This window comes from Chlorocebus sabaeus, chromosome 21, assembly GCF_047675955.1.
Source record: "Chlorocebus sabaeus isolate Y175 chromosome 21, mChlSab1.0.hap1, whole genome shotgun sequence".
Taxonomy (NCBI): Eukaryota; Metazoa; Chordata; class Mammalia; order Primates; family Cercopithecidae; genus Chlorocebus; species Chlorocebus sabaeus.
The window spans coordinates 3,067,728-3,094,305 of NC_132924.1; the positions used below are offsets into that span (position 1 = coordinate 3,067,728).

The following is a 26,578-nucleotide window of genomic DNA, read 5'->3' on the forward strand; positions in this document are numbered from 1 at the left end:
GTATGAGGGGAGGAGCAAACACAGGATGACTCATTTCTCTTACACTGAGACAGAGGCACAATTAACCACTCTTGTCAACCTGACACAATTCTGCTCTGGACATCCTCAAATATCTCGAAGATGCCTAGGTGATTGTAAGAGAGTTCCCAGTGACCCTGGGCTGATGGCCCAAGGATAAGGCAGGCAGGAGAGACTCAGGCTGATTCTAAATAGAAAATCGAACTGCCGCAGTGGAGCTCCAGATTACGGGGTCCTGATTAGCTAGCTCTTGGGCAAAAGGAAAGACAAAAATACTCTACTCCAGTATTACATTTTATGGGTAGGTATAATTGTGATCATGACTCTCAATACTTTGTGGCCTTCATCTCTCACCCCTAAGATGCTTGTTTACTCTTACAGAATCTGTCATCAGATTCTATTTACACCTGGACCCTCTCACATAACTGTAGCAAGTCACTGAACATGATCTGAAAAGTTTTAAGAGCAACACTCTCAAAGGGAAGCTTTAAGACGTCTATGTTGACATCTCACAATGCAGAAAATGCCTCCTGTTGGTTTCCTATACATTCTCAATCCAGAGTCTGGCCCTGTCTTGTAAATTCCAGGTAGAGGCCAGACCTTACAGATTCTAGGTAGGATCAGCCTGCTTCTGCATTCTTGGGTGTTACAGCAAGTAGAGTACAACCAAAGGAGAGATTGCCTCATAGAGGCTGCTCTACCACATTCTAAATAATACGTCTACTTGAAAGGAAAAAGCTTCATGAATATAAGTAGAGAGTTTATTTGGGCCAAGACTGGGAATTGTAACCTGGGATCAAAGATTCAAGTTGCCAGGAATCTACACTTTGATTAGCGCAGTTACAAGTGGATTTGTAAAGGCAAAAAGAGAGGGACAGAGAGTGGGCTGATACAAAGTTGCCTGTCAGAAACTCTCATTTGTTTACAAAAAAAAAACATTGATTATCCATTGGATATACATTGTTAAGCTATAGGGTGTGGGTTACAGGATCCAGTGTGTCATTATTAATTTAAATTTATAGCTACTTGTGGCAATAGCAAGCAGTTTCAAGAGATAAATTCATAGCTCAAAGAACAGAGAAATACATAATTGTGGTATTATTTTAATGTCTCTGAACCTTGTAACTAAAAGAATTTGCATTTCTCAAATAAAAGGTTTTCTTTTTTCCCAAATCTTAAATCCCTGATTCAGAATTTGGAGCTGTAAATTTAGTTCCTAGGTGGGTGCAGTAGCAGTAGGTGTCATCCACACATTTGTGGGTATTTTAAGAAGAGGAAGAAGGGGTTGGGTGTGGTGGCTCATACCTGTAACCCCAGCACTTTGGGAGGCCGAGGCAGGCCGATCACCTGAGGTCACGAGTTTGAGACCAGCCTGGCCAACATGGTGAAACCCCCCCCCTTCCACTAAACATACAAAAATTAGCTGGACGTCTTGGTGCACGCTTGTAATCCCAGCTACTCAGGAGGCTGAGGCAGGAGAATCATTTGAATCCAGAAAGTGGAGGTTGCAGTGAGCTGAGATCATGCCATTGCACTCCAGCCTGGGCAACAGAGTGAGACTCCATCTCAAAAAAAAAAAAAAAAGAAAAAAAAGAAGAGGAGGAAGGGAAAAAAATGGAGATTATCATGTCTACTTAATGCACACACGTTACTCTGGGTTTCTGGGCCCCATGGTCTCTGAAATCAGCTTCTGGTCTAAAGATACAAGAGTCATTTAAAGAGGTAAAATGGTTAATCGCTGCCCTGTGAAGTATGTAGAAATCTGGCCTAGCCTCTCTAGAGGTGACTGTAGAGGACTATAACACCAAATAGGCAGAGACACAATTCTGCCTGCATATTTAGGGGACAGCATGCATTTTGCAGCACAATTGTGAGTTGACTGAAAGCCTGAAAGGAAAAGCCTCCTCTAGGTTAAAGCTTGGTTGGCACCTTATATGTTTATATGATGTGTGGCAATTCTAGACAGTGTTTGGAAAATATAACTAAAAGAAAACTTTTGTCCAGCTCCAGAGTAACTCCACAATGACAGAACAGAAAGAAAACCATTTTATTACACAATTAAACCAGAATGTGACATGTATCACAGTCAATCTGCTTAAGAGATTGCAAAGACAGAAAGACAGTCACAATAATTAGTCCACAAGTAGAAAAATTTACAGCACATGTCATACATAGTTCACCCTAAATTCACCTGGTAATTGGGAAGGCCATCCATATATGCTACTTGATTATAATCAATGACAAAATAAACTTTTCACATCTTCATGACAAGAGGTAATTCTGCAACTTAAAGCCAGGTGCCTCCTGCCTGCCATCTCCTGGTGGCTTGTGTCCTCTCTTGACTCCTACCATCTGCCACTGAGGCAGAGTCCATAGCACAGAGCTCACACCTGGCACCCTATATATAACCCCAACTGCCACAGCAGCACTTCAATGCCACATCAGAGAGTGAAGCCTGAGTTGCAGGAGGAAAGCCTGCAGGACTCCTGGGTAGAACTGCACCTTCACAATAATGGGAATAGGTGCAGTGTTTAAACCTCAGTTTTTTATTTATAATGGTGACATGGAAATCACTCTGCTAGATTTCCAGCAAGAGTCTATATAGAGATAGCTCCAAGAGTTCTCACTGTGACAGCCCACCTCATTCACAGACACCATGGGATAGTAATAGGGCTTCCAAAACAGACACCCAATGCATTCAAGAGAAAAACAGCTGAAAATGATTATATTGAGAGAAAAAAAAAAGATAAAAGCATCTTTAGAAAAAAACTCAGATTAGATGATTGAACAAGTCAGTCAGAAAATATTCCCCTAAAACACATTTCTCTGTAAAAACCCAAAGTGTACAGCTACCCTCAGTATGAGAAACATGAGCATAAAGAATAAAGGCGGGCATATTCTCAGCAGAATTTTGTAAGTGTGTGTTACAGCATGGTCTGGATTGAAGACCCAAGCAGATTTTGTGTGAGCAACAAGGCTGTTTATTCACTTGGGTGCTAGTGGGCTGAGTCTGAAAAGGGAGTCAGCCCGGAGGCGTGACGGAGAGCAGTCTTTATAAGGCGAAGTGGCGGGTGGAAAATTACAACACAGTTTTGGGACTTGTTGACTCAAGAAGTTGATCGACCAGTTGGGACAGGAACCCGCTGTTCTTCTTTTGTGGTTTTTGGTTGTTGCAGGTTTTCTGGTTCCAGGAAGTCTGGAGGCATATGTGCCGTTCACAGAGTTCTTAATGGCCCACTGTAATAATGGCCTGCTGGCAATAGTGCAGCTGTATTTTTGGGATATGACATTCCTGTCTTTTTGTTTTAATAAGAAAAGAAGTGGACGCAGAGATGTTTCTCAGGGATTCTTCAAGCGGGACTTGGGGTGGCATGGACTCCTAATCAGGAGAGAGATCTTGGGGTTGGGGTGACATTCAGGGGCAGTTAGGAGTAGCATTTGCCGCATAGATTGACTGGTAACAGCTTGAATGAGATTTTGTAGGAACTGAGAGGCTAGTCAGAAGAGACAGGGTCTGAACAGGAGAAGGAGAATGATGGAAATGAGGGGCCAAGCTTTAGGGAGAAGCCACAATGCCCAGCTCCAAAGATTGGTGTTAAGAGTCTGAAAGACGTTGCCTGATTTTAGAAGACTTTTCATTTAACCGCTGGGCAGCATCTCGTACTAGTCCAGATTGGTTGGTGTAAAAACAACAATCTTCCCCTAAAAAGGTGCACAGACCACCTTTTTCGGCGGTTAGGAGGTCTAAGCCACAGTGGTTCTGGAAAGTTACTGCTGCTAAGGAGTCTATTGGGGATTGGAGAGTAAGGGTGGATTTTACTATGTCTTGGAGGCTGAGAGATCCTTTGAGAGTGTACAATAGTAGGACAGGGAAGGGGACAAACCTGCTATTCCTGTTCCTGTGGCATTGGTAATTCCTAGTCCTATAAGCAAGGGTATTATCTGCATGGCCCTACACTGATGGACATGGGCTCTGACAGGGACTGGTAAGGTTTGGTTTCCAAGGGCAATGTCAATTTTGGGGCTTAAGAAGACTAGGGTACAGGTGCCTGTCCAGTTAGTGGGGAGGCAGACATAGGTTGAAGTTCCACACAAGAAGAATATGCCTTGGCTGGGTAGGCAGAACTGGCTGTGTATGTTAAAAAGGTGTGTGAATTTGTTGTTTTCATTTTCTCACACCCTTAGGGTACTTGCCAAGGTGGCCCCCGTGAGTGGCTGAAAAGGGATGTTTGGGATAAGCTGAGTGGCTCCCTGTTTTATTTTCCCATTGGAGGAAAAATCATTTTGTATCTACTAGAAGCCACTCAGAAGGGTAGCTGAAAGCAGGGAAAGGAGGCATTTGTCAGTGGTGGGAGTGCTGCTGCAGGGGGTCTAGGGGTGAATGGTTGGTCATGCAGTGTGTATGCCTGCCATTACAAAACCCGGATTGTTTGTTAAGCAGGGAGGTGCTGATGACTTCTGGGGGCTTTGAGAAGTGGACAGGCTGTTTGAATGTAGCCGTTTGGGAGACCTGGAAGTTAATGTAGTCAGTTGGGGCTTGAAGCTGCGAGGTGTAGTTGCACTGATGGAACAGGAGGTGACCTAGGGGTAGGCCTGATGATAGGTTGTGTTGGATGCATAAAGGGGCTTGGAAAGTTAAGACAGTGTAGTCACAGGGCCGTGTATGGGTTTTTCATTTCTTGTGTAATGGGTGAGGCTGGACATGTAGGAGCCTAAAAGTTGAACTGCATGTCCTGTCGGGGTATTTTCGGTCATTTCATTGATGGAGAAGTAGGCCAATGACTGCATATTTAGGAGTTGGAAAGGGCTTTTTCCTTCATAACGAGGGTGGTAGGTTAAGTTAGTAACTACCCAGTTTTTTGTGGGAATGGGAGTGGCAACGTAAGTGGTAGCTGATAGAGAAATGCAAAGCCAGCAGTCCTTTGCCAAAGAAGGATTGGACTGGTTTAACAGAAAGTGGGTTGAGAGTTTTGTAGAGGTAATTAGGCATTACTGGAAGTGGGCGTGCAGCCATGCGGGGTAGCCAAAGGAGTAGGAGGGATAGATAAAGTGAGTAGGAAGGTAAATAGAGGCGTCTCATCTGGGGAGAAGTCATACAGGGTGCCCTAAAAGATGAGATCATCTATCTGGTTTAAGAGAGAATCTAAGGTGGGAGTTTGGGGATGAAACCAGGACATGTCTTAGCAAATAGAGTGGAGGAAGAGGGTGAAGCAGCAGGGTGGACAGGAGCAGGACATTTAAGTTTCTTCAGGGATTCGGGTGAGTTTTAACGAGGTCGAGGAGAGTACTTGCAACTTCCAAGAGGAAGAAGAAGGGTCAGGCTGAGTGTCAGATGGACACAGCTTTACTCTGGAAGGATGAATCCACTGAGGAGGATCTTATAAGCGGACAGCTGTTGGGGTGCTATAAATGACCAGGAAGGGTCCTGTCCACCGAGGTTGTAGAGATCGGGGGGTTCAGCTCTTTATCAGGATGGGCTGTCTAGCCAGAGTGTCCTCATATGGCTGGGTATCTGGGGTGGGTTAGCACCTGACGGATTTCATTCCTAGCCTGTTGGAGGACTGGGTAAATAGTCCCCAAGAGGACTGGTGTCTGGGATGAGGTTGGGCCCGAGTAGAAAAGTACTACCATATAAGAGTTCGAATGGGCTATGCCCGGTAGGTTCATGGGCGGTGGCTCAGATCCGGAGGAGCACAAGTGGTAGGAGAACAGTCCAGTCCTTTCGGAGCTGGAGGGTGAGTTTTTAAGAGGCTGCTGGCTCTTTCAATCTTTCCTAAGGAATGAGGATGGTATGGGGTGTGGAGATTCCACTGGATGCCAAGGGCCTGGGAAACTGCCTGGGTGATTTGGCTAATGAAAGCTGGACCACTGTCAGACTGGATGGAAGTAGGGAGGCCGAAACAGAGAATAATATCTGTTAGAAGAGAAGTAATAACTGCTGCAGCCTTTTCAGATCCAGTAGGGAAAGCCATGACCCATCTGGCGAAGGTATCAACCCAAACTAGGAGGTACTTATATTTTTTGACATGAGGCATATGAGTGAAGTCAATTTGCCAATCTTGTGTAGTAGTAAACCCTCGGGCCCGATGTGTTGTGAAAGGAGGGGGCCTAAGAAAACCTTGGGGATTGGTGGAGTGGCCGATGGAACATTGAGAGGTGATTGCTTTAAGGATGGACTTCCATGATGAGAAATAAATAAGGGGCTCTAGGAGGTGAGCCAAAGGCTTGTACCCTACACGCAAGCAGTCATGGAGGGATGAGAGAATAGACTGCGCTTCTGAGGCAGAAGAAGGAACTTTCTGTGATCTAAGAACCACTTGCCTTGTGAGTTGGAAAGGACAAGTAGAGCAGGCTTTCAGAACAAGAGTAGGTAGGGATGATAGATGAGAAAGAAACGTACTGGCCTTTTGGAGCAGAGACTGGAACGTCTACAGACACTGAGGCGTTTGCCACCTCTTTTGCTGTTTTATTGGCGTGGGCATTTGCTTTAGCGACAGGGTCTGTCGGTTTTTGGTGTCCTCTGCAGTGGACACAACTCCAGCCTTGGCAGGCAGGAGAGCAGCCTTGAGGAGGAACTTTATGATAAAGGCATTGATAATGGAAGACCCTTGTGTGGTTAGAAAACCTCTTTCCGCCCAGATGGCAGCATTGTGATGAAGGATGTGGAAAGCATACTTGGAATCAGCATAAATATTGATGAGGGGACATTCGGTACCCTTTAGAGTCTAAATGCTGAAGGAGTAGGAGGATATTCTGTTGGGAGGATTCCTAGGAGGGAATGCAGAGAAGATCATCAACATATCAGATGAGGTAGGAAAAGGAAGGCTGAAAAGAGAGTAGGTTGCAGGCAAGGGCTTGGCTAAAATAATGAGGGTTATCCCGGAAGCCCTGGGAAGAATGGTCCAGCTTAGTTGTTGGGACTGATGGGTGTCAGGGTCAGTCCAGGTGAAGGCAAAAAGAGGTTGAGAGGAGGGGTGTAGGGGAATGGTGTAGAAGGCATCTTTTAGGTTGAGAACGGAATAATAGGTAGTGGAGGGAGGTACTTTGGACAAGAGAGCATATGAGTTTGACACTATAGGATGGATGGAAAGTACAATCTGACTGATGAGACAAAGGTCTCGAACTAATCTGTAGGACTTGTCTGGTTTTTGAAAGGGAAGGATGGCAGAGTTAACAGGTACTAAGATGCCACGTTGTAAAAAGCAGGTAAAAAGGCTTTAGGCCTTTTAGGGGTGGCATAGGGATAGGGTACTGGCATTGGGCAGGGTGAGAATGGTTTGGCTTCAAAGGGATGACGAGGTGGGAGTGATCTGTAGCAAGGGAGGGAGAGGTGATATCCCAGACCTTGGGGCTAAGGAAGGGAGACATTAGAGGAGTTTGTGGGGTTGGTGAGGGGTTGGGGAGAAGGCTGGCAAGGAGATGTGGCTGTAGCCCAGGAATAGTGAGGGAGGCAGACAGTTTTGTTAGGATGTCTCCGCTGAGCAGAGGGAATGGACAAGTGGGGATGACTAGGAAGGAGTGCAAAAAGGAGTGCTGACCTAGTTGACACCACACCAGTGGAATCTGGAGAGGTCTGGAGGCTTTGCCGTCAATTCCCACAACAGCAGTCATGGAGGCTAAGGAGACAGGTCCTTGAAAGGAGGGAAGGGTGGAGTGGGTGGCCCCCATATCAATCAAAAAGGGAACGGACTTACTCTCCACCTTAAGAGTTACCTGAGGTCCATGATGGTCCGGGGGCCTTTGAGGTGTTCGGGCAGTGTCATTCCTCAGCCACCAAGCCGATGACATCAGGGAAGGAGTCAGCCAGGGGGCTGTGGGGTTGAGCTCCAGGAGCTCTAGGGATGGCAGCTTGAGTTGGACAGTCTGACTTCCAGTGAGGGCCAGCACAAACAGGGCATGACTTAGGAGGTATCCCAGGCTGCAGGCATTCCTTGTCCCAGTGGTCATTTTTATGGCACTTGAAGCATGGCCCTGGAGGGGCTGCTGGGCGCTGCGATCTGGAAGCCTTGAAATCCCTACGGGCCATTGGTGTGGCTGGGGTTCATCTAACAGCGGAGGCAAGCATCTGTAATTCAGAAATACGCTGCCACCGGATAGCCTCTTCCCTGTTACTGAACACCTTAAAGGCAAGGTTAATTAAATCCTGTTGTGGGATTTGAGGACCAGATTCTAATTTTTGAAGTTTTTTTTTAACATCGGGAGCTGACTGGGTAATAAAATGCACATTAAGAATAAGTTGGCCTTCTGGCCCTTCAGGGTCTAAAGCTGTATACCGTCTGAGAGTGGCAGTCAGACAGGCCATAAACTGGGCTGGATTTTCGTCCTTGCCCTGAGTGGTTTAACTTATCATAATGACTGCCTTATATGCAGCTTTTTGGAGTCCCTCTACTAAGCAAGTGATCATATAATCTCGCCTGGCCATACCAGGAGATCCTGTTTGATAGTTCCACTGGGGCTCTTCACGGGGGACCTCCCTGGCATCTTCCTGGAGACCTAGTTCAAGGCGCCAGTGGTCATCTGCATAGGACTGAGCTAGGGCCCAAACTTGCTCCCTTCGGGAGTGAGTGTAGAAGTGAGGATGACATTTAAGTCACTCCAGGTGAGGTTATAAGACTGAGTTAAATATTGAAATTCCTAGATATATTTAGTGGAGTCTGATGGAAAAGAACCTAAACACTGGCTGACCTGAGACAGGTCAGACAGGGAGAAAGAAACATGAACTCAGACTATTCCTTCAGCTCCAGCCACCTCTCAAAAGGGAAAGAGAGGGGTGGGAGGAGGGGGATTAGAAGTGGGACCAAATTGTAAGCCAGATTGGGTATGGGGCAGAGTGGGGACAGAAGGGATATAGGGAGGCGCAGTATGGGTAGAAGGGGGACTGGGGTCTGGAGAAGGGTTGGGACCAGAGTTGGACGGGCAGGAAGGAGAAATATCGGAAGGGTTTGTGGACAGGGAGGACTCGCTGTCACCAGAGGGTGGTAGGGGAGCAGACAGGAAGGACAGAAGGAGAATTTGAGATGAATCACACTGGGAACAAGGGCTGGGGAGGGACAGAAGTGTAAAACATCCCTGGATGTATGGAACCTCAAACCATTTGCCCATTTTGTGACAAAAGTTGTCTAAGTCCTGCAAAATAGAGAAATTGAAAGTGCCGTTTTCCAGCCACTGAGAGCCACTGTCTAATTTATATTGGGGTCACGTCATATTACAGAAGAAAATGAGATGTTTAGGTTCCAGATCAGGTGAAAGACACAGGGGTTTTAGATTCTTAAGAACACAGGCCAAGGGAGGAGGAGGAGGAGGAATGGAGGGCGGAAGGTTGCCCATGATGGACAGTGGAGGACTAAAGAAACAGAGAGACAGAGAGAGAGAAATTAGGAGGACAGCAACCACAAGGACCTTCAGCAGGTGTCCCCAACTGGAGTCCTGAGTTGTGCAGTGGATGAGTGACCAAGATGCACGTCCCTGTGGTTGACCACTCACCTAGGGAAGACTATCTTCCCGGAGATAATCCATGACCAATGTTAGATTTAGGAAACACAGACAGCGAGTGTCCTCTGCTCTCTCTTTAAGAAAAGGAAAGTTTGAGAAAGGACGGAGGTCTCTTACCGATTCGAAGGCAGAGGCGGGGCTTTTACAGAGCCAGTCCAAGGTACCGAGGTCGCAACTGGGTCTCTTCAAGAAGTCGGGGGATGGGGTTAGGGGACACGACTCCCAAAGGAGTTCCCCTATCCCAGGTTTTGGCATCAAATGTGTGTTACAGCGCAGTCTGGATTGAAGAGACGACCCAAGCAGGCTTTATGTGAGCTCGCGCCCAAGTGAATAAACAGCCTAACCGCTCACACAAAGCCTGCCTGGGTCATCTCTTCAATCCAGACTACACCTTAACACAAAGTAAGGTTCCTCTTTCATTTCTGCTGCTCTCTTATCTTCTAGCCATTGAATGGGAGATCTATACTGGAATATGCCTGACAATTTCCACCAAAACATTTTGATGAACAATTGGAATAGGACTTTGTTAATATAGTGGAATATATTTGAGCTTGCATCATGGCTAACTGAAGAGCTATTACGGTTTTTGAGTGGCCACATCACCCTTGTTTATTTGTCTTGTAATAGCAGCATTCCAATTTAGTGAAACAAAAGATACTAAAATCATGCTTCCCTAATATTATCTCTACTGAATAAATTAGTAAGCATATCATACTAATATCCACTGTAATAATTTGGTAGTAAATTTTCTTTCATATTGGATAAAATATCCAAGCATAAATAATTTTAATGTACTAGTCATACTATACATAGGATTTTAAAATATTGTATGTAACCATAATTAAAACACTTTATATTTCAAAAGTATGAATAACAATATTAAAATGACTAAGGGATTCACTCAAAATAAATAAATTCATTTAAAATAAATAAATATTGAATATTTATTTTGAAATAGTCATTCAAAATAAATATTCAATATTAAAATGACTAAGGGATTCATTCAAAATAAATACTAGTGTAGAAAATACTGTTTAATTGATATGAATGCAGTTTGTCTACAAATGCTACACCTAACTTGGCTAATTGTTCTGAAGTAATAAATAGAAACCAAACAACAACTACATACTCCACTGTTCAGTTCATACACTGAACCTCGCTTTTACAATGGAAGTATTTCAGTCTGCAAATAATAGATAATTACCTTGGATAATCTGTTTTCTGTCAAAGGAATTTACTCAGCATTTTTTAGTCTTCATCATTCTGTATTGCCAAATTTAATACTATCTTTGTGCTCAACTTTTGTGTGCTCTTAAAATGAGCTTTGATTTAAACAAATCTGTGTCTACTTTAAAAGATTAAAAATTTTACAAAAAATTGGCCAAAGCAAAAACAAAGCAATAAATCTGAGGTCTTAGAGACAATCCCAAATCAAGAACAATAACCAAAAATTTATTTAGCTATTAACATAATTTACGTATCTTTCAAAATAACAAAGACAAAAATCTACATATAATTTAAATCCTTTAAGAAAAAAGAGATTAGCAAAATATCCTCCGTTATTTTCACATAGGAGAATAAAGCCTCTTATTTTTAATTTTCTCCTACGACAGACAGGTCTCTGGACATGTTTTTGAATTCTTGGACAATTTTTTTTGTTTTTTTGGAGACGGAGTCTCGCTCTGTCGCCCAGGCTGGAGTGCGGTGGTGCGATCTCGGCTCACTGCAAGCTCCTCCTTCCAGGTTCACACCATTCTCCTGCCTCAGCCTCCCAAGCAGCTGGGACTACAGGTGCCCGCCACCACACCCAGCTAATTTCTTGTATTTTTAGTAGAGATGGGGTTTCACCGTGTTAGCCAGGACGGTCTCGATCTCCTGACCTCATGATCCACCTGCCTCAGCCTCCCAAAGTGCTTGGGATTACAGACATGAGCCACCGTGCCCAGCTAAACTCTTGGACATCGTAATTTTGCACACTGTATGCAACTGAAAGAATGTTAACAGAAAAAAGAAAAAAAAAAACGGACAGAGAAAGGTGTTATAAAAAATCCAGCGAGGTGCGGTTGCTCATGCCTGTAAAACCAGCACTTTGGGAGGCCAACGTGGGTGGATCACCTAAGGTCACAAGTTCGAGACCAGACTGACCAATACGGCAAAACCCCGTAAAAATACAAAAATTTGCCAGGCATGGTGATGCATGCCTGTAATCCCAGCTACTTGGGAGGCTGAGGCAGGTGAATGGCTTGAACCTGGCAGGCAGAGGTTGCAGTGAGCCAAAATCATGCCACTGCACTCCAGCCTGGGCAACAAAAGTGAAACTCCATCTCAAAAAAAAAAAAAAAAAATCTATGGGTTTGTTAATCAAGAAAAATGACAAGAGAAATCTCAATCGTTTTAGGAGGTTTTTTTGCCAAAGTTAAGGATATGTGCCCTGGAGACAAGTCTATGTCTTTCTTCCAAGATGATTTTGAGGACTTCAAGTTTAAAGGGAAAAGGGTGGGATACTGGTAAGTACACAATTTTCATGTAAGAAGAGGATAGAAAAATACAGTCATTCATGCCTTTGTCTGGCTCAGTGAATCTGCATTTTTTTTTTTTTAAACATCAGATGACATAGACAAATAGGGCAGAAGAAAAATGCAGGGAACCTGAATTTTTACATAAGATAACACAGACAAAATGGGGCAGAGGAACAGATAGGCATTTGAGTCTGATGGAAAGGGAAGTGACTGAACCTATAAACTATCAATTTACATTTCTACGATAAAATTTTAACAGAAACACCTTGGGGTAAAGATCTGCAGCTCACTAGGAATTTTATTGTGGACACATATCGGGGGAGGTATGCAGCTTTTCATCTTGTAGCCATCTTATTTAGGAACCAAAAGGGAAAGGCAGGTTTGTGTGACCCAGTTCTCAGATTAACTTTTCTGTTTGGCTTACTGAGTTTGGAGTCCCAGGATTTAATTTGCTTTCACATGTGCACATGAATAAAGCAATTTCTTAAAGATGTATAGAGAGACTTAGATTCTGACACAATAATAGTGGGAGACTGCAACACCCCACAGACACTAATAAATCATTGAGGCAGAAAATTAACAAAGATATCAGGACCTAAATGCAACACTTGACCAAATAGTCCTAATAGACATCTACGGAATTCTTCATCTACAAATAACATAATATACATTTTTCTCATCACCACATGGCACATACTCTAAAACTGACCAATTTTTAATCAGAATAAAACAATTCTCAGCAAATCCAAACATCCCATAATTATACCAACCACACACTCAGATCACAGCCTGATGAAAATACAATGGAATACAAAGAAAACCACTTGAAACCATACAATTACATACACATTAAAAAACCTGGGCTGGGTATGGTGGCTCACGCCTGTAATCCAGCACTTTGGGAGGCAGAGGCAGGCAGATCACTTGAGGTCAGGAGTTTGAGACCAGCCTGACCAACATGGTGAAACCCCACCTCTATTAAAAACAAAAAAATTAGCCAGGCATGGTGGTGGGAGGCTGAGGCAGAGAATCATTTGAGCCTGGGAGGCAGAGGTTGCAGTGAGTCGAGATCATGCCACTGCACTCCAGCCTGGGTGACAGAGTGAGACTCTGTCTCAAAGAACAAACAAACACCTGCACCTGAATGACTTTTGGGTAAATAATAAAATTAAGGGAGAAATCAAGAAGTTCTTAGGAACAAATGAGAACAAAGTACTGCAACACAGTTGACCTAGTGTTAAGAGGGAAATTTACAGCACCAAATGTTCACATTAAAAAGTTAAAAAGATCTCAATTTAACAAACTGACATTATAAATAAAAGAATGAGAGCAGCAAGAGGAAACCAACTTCTAAACTAGCAGAGGGCAAGAAATAACCAAAATCACATCTGTACCAAAGGAAATTTAGACATGAAAAACTATACAAAAGATCAAGAAACCTAGGAGTTAAATCTTTGAAAAAATTAATGAGTTAAATAAACCACTAGTTAGATTCATGAAGACAAGATCTAAATAAAGACAATTAGAAATGACAAAAGAGGCATTACCACTGACCCCACAAAAATACAAATAACTGTTGAAGTCTGCTATGAACACCTCTATGCACACAAACTAGAAAATCTAAAAGAAATGGATCAATTCCTGAACAAATACATCCTCCCAAGACTGAGCAAACATAGAAATTGAATCCCTGAATAGACCAATAACAAGCTCCAAAACTGAATTACTAATAAATAGCCAAGCAACCGAAAAAAGACCGGGACCAGAGAGATTTACAGCTGAATTTTACCAGATGTACAAAGAAGAGCTGGTACCATTTCTCCTAAAACTATTCCAAAAAATTGAGAAGGCACTCTTCCCATCCCACTATATAAGAATAGTATCATATGATACCAAAACCTGACAGAGACATAACCAAAAAAGAAAATTTCAGGTCAATATCCTTGATGACCATTTATGCAAAAGTCATCAGCAAAATACCGGGAAATTGAATCCAGCTAATCATAAAAGCTAATCCACTATGATCAAGTAGACTTTATCCCTGGCATATGAGGTTAGTTCAACATACACAAATCAATAAATGTGATTCATCACATAAACAGAAATACAGACAAAAACCACAACATTATCTCAATAGATGCAGAAGAAGCTTTCAATAAAATTTAACATCCTTCGCATTAAAATAATTAAAGGCCCTCAACAAAGTAGGCATTGAAGGTACATACTTCAAAATAATGAGTTATCTGTGAGGAACCCACAACCAACATACGGGATGGACAAAGCTAGAAGCATTTCTCCATGAAAACTGGCACAAGACAAGGATGCTTTCTCTCACCACTCCTATTCAACATAGAACTGGTAGTCCTCACTAGAGCAATGAGGCAAAAGACAAAAATAAAAGGCATCCAAATAGGAACCAAACAAGTCAAACTATCCCTGTTTGCAGACAACACATTAAGAAAAGCCTATAGTCCCCACAGAAAAGCTCCATAAACTGAAAAGTAACTGAAGCAAAATTTCAGAATACAAAATAAATGCACAAAAATAAGTAGCATCCCTCTACATCAACAACATCCAAGCCGAAAACCAAATCAAAAACACAATCTCATTCACAATTGCTACAAAAGAATAAAATATTTAGGAATACAGCTAACCAGAGAGGTGAAAGATCTCTACAATAACAATCAAAAACACTGCTTAAAGAAGTTAGATATGACACAAATAAATGGAAAGTCATTTTATGCTCATGGATAGAAAAGATCAAAATTATTAAAATGGCCATACTGCCCAAAGAAATGTACAGATCTAATATTACTCCCATCAAACTACCAAAAACATTCTTAGCAGAACTTTAAAAAAAAAAAAAAAAAGATTTTAAAATTTATATGGAACAACAAAGAGCTCGAATAGCCAAGGCAATTCTAAGCAAAAAGAACAAAGCTGGAGGCATTGCATTACCTGAATTCAAACTATACTTCAGGGCTACAGTAACCAAAGAAGCATGGTACTGGTAAAAAAAAAAAAAAAAAGAAGAAGACAACAACAACAACAACAACAAAAACCAGACCAATAGACCAGGGCAACAGAATAGAGCCCAGAAATAATGCCACACACCTACAGCCATTCGGTCTTTTGACAAAGCTGACAAGAGGAATGCGGGAACAATTCCGTATTTAATAAATGATGCTAGAATAACTAGCTAACACTATATAGAACATTGAAAGTGGATACCCTTCCTACACCATATATAAAAATCAACTCAAGATGAGTTACAGATTTAAATGTAAAGCTTAAAATTATAAAATACCCTGAAAGATAACCTAGGAAATACCATTCTAACATACAAACTGACAGAGATTTCATGATGAAGATGCCAAAAGCAATTGCAACAAAAGCTAAAATTGACAAATAGGACCTAATTAAACTAGCTATTTCACAGCAGTGGAAACTATCAACAGACAACCTACAGAATAAAATAAAATATTTGCAAACTATGCTTCTGACAAAGGTCTAATATCCAGTATCTATAAGAAATTTAAAGAAATTTATAAGAAAAACACAACCTTATTAAAAAGTAGGCAAAAAAATATGAACAGACACTTTTCAAAAGAAGACATACATGTGGCTAAAAAGCAAATTTAAAAAATGCTCGGTCAGGCGTGGTGGCTCATGCCTGTAATCCCAGCACTTTGGGAGGCCAAGGCGGGTAGATCACGAGGTCAGGAGTTCGAGACCAGCCTGACTAAGATGGTGAAACCCTGTCTCTCCTAAAAATACAAAAATTAGCCAGGCACGGTGGCAGGCACCTGTAATCCAAGCTACTCAGGAGGCTGAGGCAGGAGAATCGCTTGAACTCAGGCAGGAGAGGTTGCAGTGAGCCGAGATCATGCCACTGCACTCCAGCCTGGGTGACAAAGTGAGACTCTGTCTCAAATAAATAAATAAATACTCATCACTGTGCCGGGCGCGGTGGCTCAAGCCTGTAATCCCAGCACTTTGGGAGGCCAAGACGGGTGGATTACGAGGTCAGGAGATCGAGACCATCCTGGCTAACCCGGTGAAATCCCGTCTCTACTAAAAAATACAAAAAACTAGCCGGGCAAGGTGGCGGGCACCTGTAGTCCCAGCTACTTGGGAGGCTGAGGCAGGAGAATGGCGTAAACCCGGGAGGCGGAGCTTGCAGTGAGCTGAGATCCGGCCACTGCACTCCAGCCTGGGCGACAGAGCGAGACTCCGTCTCAAAAAATAAATAAATAAATAAATAAATAAATACTCATCACTAATCATTAGAAAAATGCAGAGAAAAACTACAATGAGATACCATCTCACACCAGTCAGAATGGCTGTTGTTAATAAGAGATGCTGGCAAGGTTGAAGAGAAAAGGGAATGCTTATACACTACCTGTGGGAGCATAAATTAGTTCAACCATTGTGAAAAGCAGTGTGGTGATTCCTCACAGAACTAGAAACAGAATTATCATTTGACCCAGATACCTCATAATTGGGTTTATACCCAAAGAAATATAAATTATTCTGTCATAGAGACACGTGCACATGCATGTTCACTGCAGCACTATTCACATAGCAAAGACATGGAATCAACCTAAATACCTATTAATGGTAGACTGGATAAAGAAAATATGGTATGGTAGGGCACGGTGACTCACACCTGTAACCACAGCACTTTCATAAGCTGAGGCATGTGGATTTCCGGAACTCAAAAGTTCAAAACCAGACTGAGCAATGTGAAAGAACCACGTCTTTACAAAAAATACAAAAAGAAAAATTAGCCGGGCATAACGGTACACACCTGTCAGTACACACTTGGGGGCTGAGGTAGGACTGCTTGAGCCAGGGAGGCTGAGGCTGCAGAGAACCAAGATCACACCACTGCACTTCAGCCTGTGCGACAGGATGAGACCCTGTCTCCAAAAATAATTACAATAAAAATAAAATACAACAAAATATTTAATACAAACAAAATATGATACATCAACATCATGGAATACCATGTGGCGATAAAAAAGAACAAGAGCATGTCCTTTGCAGCAACATGGATGGAGCTGGAGACCATTAGCCTTAGAAAACTAATGCAGAAACAGAAAACCAAATATATTTTCTCATGTATAAGAGCTAAATAATAAGAACATACGGACACAAAGAGGGGCACAACAGAGGCCTAGTTGAGGGTGGAAGGTGAAAGAACAAAAAGGGTCAAAAAAATACTTGTTTGGTGCTATGCTTAGTATTTCAGCGATAAAACAATCTGCACACCAAACCCCCATGACACAATTTTACCTATATAACAAACCTGCATGTGTACCCCAAAACAGAAATAAAAGTTAAAAGGAAAAAAATCCATGGGTGTGACAGAATGCAATGTAGGTGAGAGGACTGGTTTGTGCTACAGACAGTGGCCCAGATGGAGCTGTCCTCTGATTTATCTGTGTCCATGCAAGCAGATGAGATTATGAACAGGTGGTCCAGAACCCTTGGTTAGTAGAGAGAGCAGTTTGCTCTGCAGATTCAGTGTCTGGGAATAGCAATATGCCACACTTGTAGACACTTTTGTGGGTTTTTGGCAAAAAACACTAGAACAAAAAAATGCTGTAGTGAAATACCTGAGGGCAGTGCCTAGTCCTGAGAGGGGGGTGGACACATCAATGTCTAGTGGGTATGTTTGTGAGTGGGTGGAAATTCTGGGATGGCAGCTGCAAGAAAAGTGGGTCTATAATCAGAGCGCCTTTCCTCTAAGTTTTCAGTCCTCTCTCACCATGGCAGGAGACCTGGAATCACAGGACAATGGGCAGTGTGACAGTCTGTGTACAGGAAAGTAGAGCATCCCATTCCCAGACACCCGGAGTTCCACTCCAGGCCAGGCCTGTTTGATATCTTTCTTCTGGCACCAAATCTGTAAAGTTTGCTTAATATCAAGCAATTCTCCAAAACTAACACATTGTTTAACATTTGAATTCCGACCCCAGAGTCAGCAGACCCTGATTCAGGGCTCAGTCCCACAACACTGTCCTCACTGCAGATGCCAAACACCATATGGGCCAATCTGTGCTTCTAAAACTACTGTTTGAAAATTTAGAACTCCCATAAACTCCCTCCAGTTCAATAATTTGATAGAGCTACTCACAGAACTCAGCAAACACTGTAGTTATGTTGACCAGTTTATTATACAAGATACAACCCAGGAAAATTTAAATGGAAAAAATGTACAGGACAAAGAAAAGAGGTGGAGAAAGATGAAGCACATAGATAATCCTGGTAAATAGCTGTGATTAATAAAATTCCCCATCCTTTGTGTTCTCCAGGAACAGTTTATGAAAAGAAACACCCTTCCCATTATGACTTCGATGGTGCTCTTTTTCTTAACTATTTAATAACCAAACACTCACTCTGCATATTTTGTTCTTTTTCATATTAAAAAATTAGCTGAATTTTTCTTCAGTGGTCAAAATAAAATTCTTCTTAATCAAACTTCACTTAAGTTTATCTCCTTTCCACAGGCTCCTGAACTTTGAGCTACCCTCAGTCTGAGCCAACATACAACCCCATTTTTTGTCCCTCCTAAAAACTTGATGACTTCAGGATAAAACATTTTCTAATCTAGTATATGATTTTTTCACTTTTCATTTGCCATTCCCCTGTGATCTTCTTTCTAAACTTCTTTGCTCCTCCCTAAGAAAAAAAGTCTTCGTCTGCATAAACTCTGCAATTCTTAAAGATCTTATAGTTGGTACTTCCTTCTGTTGCAATACTCCTTTAAAATTCAAATTTTTTTTAGAGAAACTTCATTCTGTTTTTACAAAGTAAAAAAAAAAAGTAAAATACTGCCTCAAAACGATAACAACTTCATCTTTAGTAAGACTCTCCCATTCCTCTTCCATCTTAATGTTAACTGCATCTGCCTGTGGGTCCCCCGATGTCCAGGGCTCTGTAGCTTCTCTCAGAATAAAGGCTTCTTCCATGGCTGGGGTGAGCAGGGGAGGCTTCCAAGAAAGAACTAACTGGGCTTTTAATAACCTCCCTTCCCTTTGCAGGCTCAGTATTAGCCTTAGCTTGGAATCACTGGGCACAAGCTTTAATTTCCATGTCAAGGTTATTCACTTGGGTTTTGAAACAGCTTTAAAAATTCAGCAAAATTATGCACAGTATTTATACATGGGAAGGAATTTATTATTATTATTATTTTGAGACAGAGTCTTGCTCTGTTGCCCAGCCTGGAGTGCAGTGGTACACTCTTGGCTCACTGCAACCTCTGCCTCCCAGGTTCAAACGATTCTCCTGCCCCAGGCTAACGAGTAGCTAAGACTACAGGTGCCCTTCACCCATGACTGACTAATTTTTCAGTAGAGACAGGGCTTCACCATGTTGGCCAGTCTGGTCTTGAACTCCTGACCTCAGGTGATCTGCCCACTTCGGTTTCTCAAAGTGCTGGGATTACAGGCATGAGCCACTGCACCCAGCCAAGGGAAGGAAATTTTTTTTTTTTTTTTTTTTTTTGAGACAGAGTCTCGCTGTGTCGCCCAGGCTAGAGTGCAGTGGCCGGATCTCAGCTCACTGCAAGCTCTGCCTCCCGGGTTCAGGCCATTCTGCTGCCTCAGCCTCCCATGTAGCTGGGACCATAGGCGCCCGCCAACCACGCCCGGCTAATTTTTTTTTGTATTTTTAGTAGAGATGGGTTTTCGCCTTGTTAGCCAGGATGGTCTCGATCTCCTGACCTGGTGATCCACCCGTCTCGGCCTCCCAAAGTGCTGGGATTACAGGCGTGAGCCACCGCGCCCAGCCAAAGGAAGGAAATTTTAAGGTGCTTACATTTCATACCTCAACAAGAAATGCAAAAGTATTTATTCCTTTCAGATGATAAATGTATTATTTTATGATTTTCATTTAAAATCATGTAGTAATCAATTGGTCATATGAGAACACTTCTAGGAGGTACCAACTTTCATCTTATAAAATTTAGCATTAACCGGCTGGGTGCAGTGGCTCATGCCTGTAATCCCAACACTTTGGGAGACCAACACGGGCAGATCACTTGATGTCAGGAGTTCAAGGCCAACCTGCCCAATATGGTGAAACCCTGTGTCTAATAAAACTACAAAAATTACCCGGGCATGGTGGCACATGCCGGTAATCCCAGCTACTTGGGAGGCTGAGGTAGGAGAATTGCTTGAGCCGGGAAGGTAGAAGTTGCAGTGAGCCGAGATCGCACCACTGCCTTTCAGCCTGGGCGACAGAGCAAGACTCTGTCTCAAAAATAAAATAAAGTAAAAATGTAGCACTATCCTTACAAACCAAGATGACAGGCTATAGCACAGAGGTATTCACTGTAACAAACGTACCCTGCAAAAAGAGGAACTGCTGTTTTCATAAATCTATGTAATTCATCAATTATCTACCACATTTTCTTGTAAAAATGTATTCATTTTCTACAGCCAAAATGGAAGAGAGGTTTTTTTCCTTTTTGTTTCCCTGGTAGCACTCTAAAAACTAAGCCTTGGAATACTGTTGGACATCACACAGGCATAAAAAACATACCTGAGAAAATTCCTAAACTAAGTCTGGGAAAGAAAAGGTAAATTAGAATTCTTAATAAATGGAATATATGATTAGATATTTTTTTTTCTGAAACTCACCTCTTTTATGCTCTTTGTAAATATTTTCTTACCTTTTAAATCCTACTAATAAAATGCAAGTTACAGTTATAAACTGAAATCAAAATAAGTGAACAAATCTTTTCAAGGTGACAAACCCAGGGAGTGGCGGTGCTGATTAAAAAACAGATGTGTCTGACTTATGTGTCAAGTCAGGCCACCCAATCACTAGAGAGATTCTCCCACCCCATCCTGCTCACTTAAGTGCTCAGTGACCACCCTATGCATTTCACTTTGCAAGTTCTTGTACCATCTCACTAGAGTCAAGTTTGAATTTTTTTTTTTTTTGTCTTCTGGGATACCATTTTTTCTTTCACAAATCTTAGAGAATCCAGGGGGCAGAAATTATTTCTGTGTTTTCCTCTCAATACCAGCATCTGATTGGCTGACCAGCAATATGCCTCAGAAATGGAAGCTGGGTTGAGCCAACACAATCTTAATGCCTCAAAGAGTTAGCTTTCCAAAGGAAGGAGATTCCTCTCAGCCCCGGGGCATCCACCTGCTCCCTTGAGAGGCTACACTCCAACCTCAGATTGTCCTATGTCTTCCATTCCCAGACACCCAGAGTTCCATTCCAGGCCAGGAGCTGAAATTTACCAGAGATTCTAGCATACACAGCCACAGTAGATATCTTGATTTATCCACAGTACTGAAATCCAGGACCAGGAGAAAACTGCAAGGTGGCTGAGGACACATCACCCCATAAAGTTTCCAAAGGGAACCCCTGACCCAAAAACATTCTGATAAGATCTCTGGGCCGGGCGCGGTGGCTCAAGCCTGTAATCCCAGCACTTTGGGAGGCCGAGATGGGCGGATCACGAGGTCAGGAGATCGAGACCATCCTGGCTAACACGGTGAAACCCCGTCTCTACTAAAAACACAAAAAACTAGCCGGGCGAAGTGGCGGGCGCCTGTAGTCCCCGCTACTCGGGAGGCTGAGGCAGGAGAATGGCGTAAACCCGGGAGGCGGAGCTTGCAGTAAGCTGAGATCCGGCCACTGCACTCCAGCCCGGGCGACAGAGCAAGACTCCGTCTCAAAAAAAAAAAAAAAAAAAAAAAGATCTCTGTGCCTAGGGAAGACAAAAGGAAAATAGGCACAGACTTTTTTTTACAATACAGTGTCAGGGGATTATTTTTTGTTTTCTTCTCATTGGAAATATTTTCAAACAGCAAACAATTTTTTTAAAGTGTCACCCAATAATTTGTCAACAATGATTAATTAAAATACAGTATCTAAAATGTACACTAAAGGACAAATAGTTGATAATGTGAATTAGGGAGTGGAAGTTGGCATTTGGGAATGTCAGAAGAAACTGGAAATTTAGCATTTCACTGCAAGTCAGTTAGACTAAAAGAATGGGGAATAGGGAGTAGTCTTGAGACCCTGCTTGAGACACATGTGAAAGTTACAGGGGAAAATCTGTCCCCTGTGGAGTGTGAAAATAATTAAATGGCAGACAATTAGACTGAGGTGGCTCTAGTCCCAGGGTTTTTACTTTTAAAAAAGTCTAACTCAAATGCATTTTTTTGTAAATTACTACATTGGGGAAAACAAAATTTAGGCTTAATCAACCATAAACTGCCAATTAAGCTCTGATTACGTGACCAGAAAATTTCCACCTTGATCTAAAACTAAGAAACTACATAACTCTCCCTAACCAATTATTGAATTTGCTTTCCTTTATCATGCACCTTATAGGAGTATTTTCTTAAGTCCCTCCCATGGAAAACAAACTACAAACCACAGCTGGGTGTTCCACAATTCTTGAATTACTCTTTGATTAAATTCTTCAATATTTTTGCGGTGACTTCCACAGATTTTTAAGAGAAAAAAGATGGACTAGGAACCCCACAGACTAAAGCTTTTAAACATTCATGAACCCCGCATTCCGAGTCAGGATTCTCTCCTGATGACCCTCCCGGCATCCCTGCACAATCGGGTAGAGATGCGGCGCTGCGGGTGCTGAGCTGCCCAGAGAGGGCTCCAGGCCAGGGCACAGTCACTGCGCAGGGAGAAAACAGAACGCCCAAGGCCCCGGCTGTCAGCCCAGCCGCCATCTTACGGCTGAAAGGGACTAAGGACCGAGCTGCGCCAAAGAGAACCCCGGGCCGCGGGAGACTGAGGGCCAAGCTGCGCCAAGAACTCGGGGCCGCGGATTTTGGAGGCCCGAGTCCAGCCACAGCCACTTCCGACCGGTTCCAACCAGCCCCTCCCCCTCTCTCGGGATGTCGGATCCAGCACTCTCACCATCTCTGGGTTTCCAGGGGGTCCCGGCGTCTTAGCTGTGGATCTCCCAATATCTGCAGGTCACAAGGACACTGAGGCTGGGCCTCTACGAGCAGAGGACACTGAGCAGTGAAGAGAAAACCAGGACCTCCGGCTGCAGCCAGAGACAAAGGCCCCGCCAAATCCCGGAAGCCGTCCTGTCCACTCCAGTTGCGTGCCTGATTGGACGGTTCCCAGCCCAGCGATGCTGATTGGATAACGTTTGCTGCTCCGCTCCCTCAGGAGTGACAGAAGATACGCTCAGATGCTGGGCTGGAAGAAGATAAAGTGAAACCTAAGCTGCAGCCTTTTCAGGCAGGGCTTCCTCCCTGAGTTGAGCCAGGTCCACCCCAGAAGGCATTTGCATTTAATCTGCGTATAAAGTCATATGCATTTATGAATAATGTATTATGTGGCTATTCACACATGAAAATAATGTAACAATTATTTTAAAATTCCAGATTTTATGTCCTTTCTGAATTCTGGTCCTTTGAGCAGGCCAATTGAGAGTTTAAAAAGGAGGCAATCCTCTGAAATAAAACGTGAGCCACATGTGTATTCTGAATTTTCTAGCAGTCAAACTTTAAGAAGGAAGAAGAAACAGGTGGAATTCATTCTAACCATTTAATTAACCCACTATATCAAAAATATTATATTAATATCTGAGCAATATGTAATTATTAATGAAGTGTATGTATTTTTGGAACTAAATCTTTACTCTAACTCTGTATTTTACCTTTCTAGCACATCGCAGTTCAGACCAGCCACATTCTGGACGCCCAGTAGTCATACATGGCCAATAGCTGTCACATTAAAGTGCAGCTTCGACAACAGGGGGTTGAAGGGCCTGAACATTCCTTTTCTGCCAGAGGTGAGGGAAGATATTGGCCTCTCCCGACCAATATCTCTCTTCAGTTCTGAGGTGGAACAGACCGTGGCCATAAAAAGAGCAGAGGGCAGCAGGAATAAAATAACCCAAGGTTGTTAAGAGTTAACGTAATTAATATGGATATAATTAAAACTACTAGATGTATGAAAAACAATTCTGCATAATACATAAACAAAGGCAAAATATGCTTTTAATGAAGAAAGTTAGAAACATTTTATCTAGTTTGAAATTACTTAATGATTGTTTCAAATTAAAAGAAAAAACCAAAAATATAATATAAAAAAATGAAAAATTTATTATAACAGACTATAAAACATTTATGAAAATCTACAGTAGCCAAAAATGACACATTTGATGGATTTATTTATAAAGTTTTATTAAAATTAGCTTTAGTATTAATAATACACTAATACAAAAGTAAAAGTTGATTTTCTTTCAAACAAAAATTTTACATATCAATATGACATAGTAAAATATTTTTGTTCACCTTTTGAATAAAGTTTAAAATAAAGAAAGTAGAAAAGAGATAGAATTTTTCTCATGCTATCGTTCTCAGATTTTTTGACTGGAAAACTGAATTTCCTGTATCAAACAGTAAATGATTTTCTTTTTTAAATCTTTTAATTATCACTTTGGATAAATAAATGGCTATTACTTTATAGTGACCTGTGATCCTATATTTTAGTGAAGTGTTTTAACCCTATAACATATTTGACAGGCTTCCCAACATGAAATTTTGCTTAAAAAGTGTCTTTTTTTTAGACCCCGAACTTTTGGATGCTATAGAGTGCCAATGCAGCATGCAAAAGAGTGATAAACAAGCAGGGTGAGGTGGCTCATGCCTGTAATCCCAGCACTTTGGGAGGCCGAGGTGGGCAGATCACAAGGTCAAGAGATGGAGACCATCCTGGACAACATGATGAAACCCTGACTCTACTAAAAATACAAAAATTAGCTGGGCATGGTGGCGAGTGCCTGTAATCTGAGCTACTCAGGAGCAAACTTCGACTGAAAAAAAAAAAGTTAACTTACCTGGAAGCATTATCAAAATAAAAATAATGTTTGCCAGGCTTGGTAGCTTATGCCTGCAATCCCAGCATTTTGGGAGGCAGAGGCGGATGAATCACCTGAGGTCAGGAATTCAAGACCAGCCTTGCTGACAGGGCAAAACGCTGTCTCTACTAAAAATACAAAAATTAAGCCAGACGTGGTGGTTGGTGCCTGTAATCCCAGCAACTCAGGAGGCTGAGGCAGAAGAATCGCTTGATCCCGGGAGGCAGACGTTCCAGTGAGCCGAGATTGTGACATTACTCTCCAGTCTGGGTAACAGAGGGAGATTCCGCCTTTAAAAAAAAAAAAGTGTGTGTGTGTATATATATATATATGTGTGTGTGTGTATATATATGTGTGTATATATATATATTTGACCTCCTTAACTTATATTTTAATAAATATGTTATTAATATTTATGTCAAAATTGTATGAAATTTCTAAAAATCTAATATATCTGAGTATATACTCATTCATAATTATGGTAATTATGATAAATTATTGTAGGCAACAGATATAATTAATTTCTTTTAATTTGTTTCTTTGCAAACATGTAAAGTCATTTCCACAGCTAATGGCTTAATTCTGATGTAGTTTCTAAAAACTTTAAAAGCATGAAAAATCCTAGAATACTATGTTTTCAAGGAGGTTCATGAAAAGATGGAAAAGGCCCAGATGAGTTGAGTACAGATTTCTGATCACGTTAGAATTATATTGTTTGAATTAGGTAAAGATTGTGAGAATTCGGCCGGGCACGGTGGCTCACACCTGTAGTCCCAGCACCTTGGGAGGCCGAGGCAGGCAAATCACGAGGCCAGCAGTTCTAAACCAGCCTGGTCAACATGGTGAAACCCCATCTCTACTGAAAATACAAAAAATTAGCTGGGCCTAGTGGTGGGCTCCTGTAATCCCAGCTACTCAGATGTCTGAGGCAGGAGAATTGCTTGAACCCAGGAGGCGGAGGTTGCAGTGAGCCGAGATGGCGCCTCTGCACTCCAGCCCAGGCGATAGAGTGAGACTCCATCTCAAAAAAAAAAAAAAAAAAAACCCTGTGAAAATTCTAATGAAGAGACCAACACACAAAACTGCTAATTTAGGGAAAACACAAATTAATTGAACATCAGGTAAATAATCTGCCACATTTTTATGCTAAATCAGCTAGCACTAAAATTTTTGTTTTTACATTAGATTTTTTTTTAATTGTACTTTAAGTTCTGGGGTACATGTGCAGAATGTGAAGCTTTGTTACATAGTTATGCACATGCTATAGTGGTTTGCTGCACCCATCAGCACATCACCTACTATCCGTCCCCCAACCGTCCACCCCAAAACAGGCCCCAGTGTGTGATTTCCCCTCCTTGCGTCCATATGTTCTCATTGTTCAGCTCCCACTTATGAGTGAGAACATGCGATGTTTGGTTTTCTGTTATTTTGTTGTTTGCTGAGAATGATGGTTTCCAGCTTCATCCATTTCCCTGCAAAGGACATGAACTCATCCTTTTTTATGGATGCATAGTATCGCATGGTGTGTAAGTGCCACATTTTCTTTATCCAGTCTATCATTGGTGGACATTTGGGTTGGTTCCAAGTCTTTGCTATTGTGAATAGCGCTGCAATAAACATACATGTGCATGTGTCTTTATAGTAGCATGATTTATAATCCTTTGTGTATATACCC

At 42.1% G+C, this 26,578-nt stretch overlaps 1 protein-coding gene across 1 annotated transcript in view; it reads right to left on the reverse strand.

Moving 5' to 3' along the window:
• The window catches only part of ZNF107 (zinc finger protein 107), a 53,574-nt gene extending 30,306 nt beyond the window's left edge, over positions 1-23,268 (reverse strand). Inside the window, exon 1 of the mRNA XM_037995315.2 lies at positions 22,944-23,268. Within this exon, the coding sequence (XP_037851243.1) occupies positions 22,944-22,946 (3 nt within the window). The 5' untranslated portion in view covers positions 22,947-23,268. The remainder of the gene's footprint in view (positions 1-22,943) is intronic.
• Positions 23,269-26,578: the final 3,310 nt, after the last annotated feature.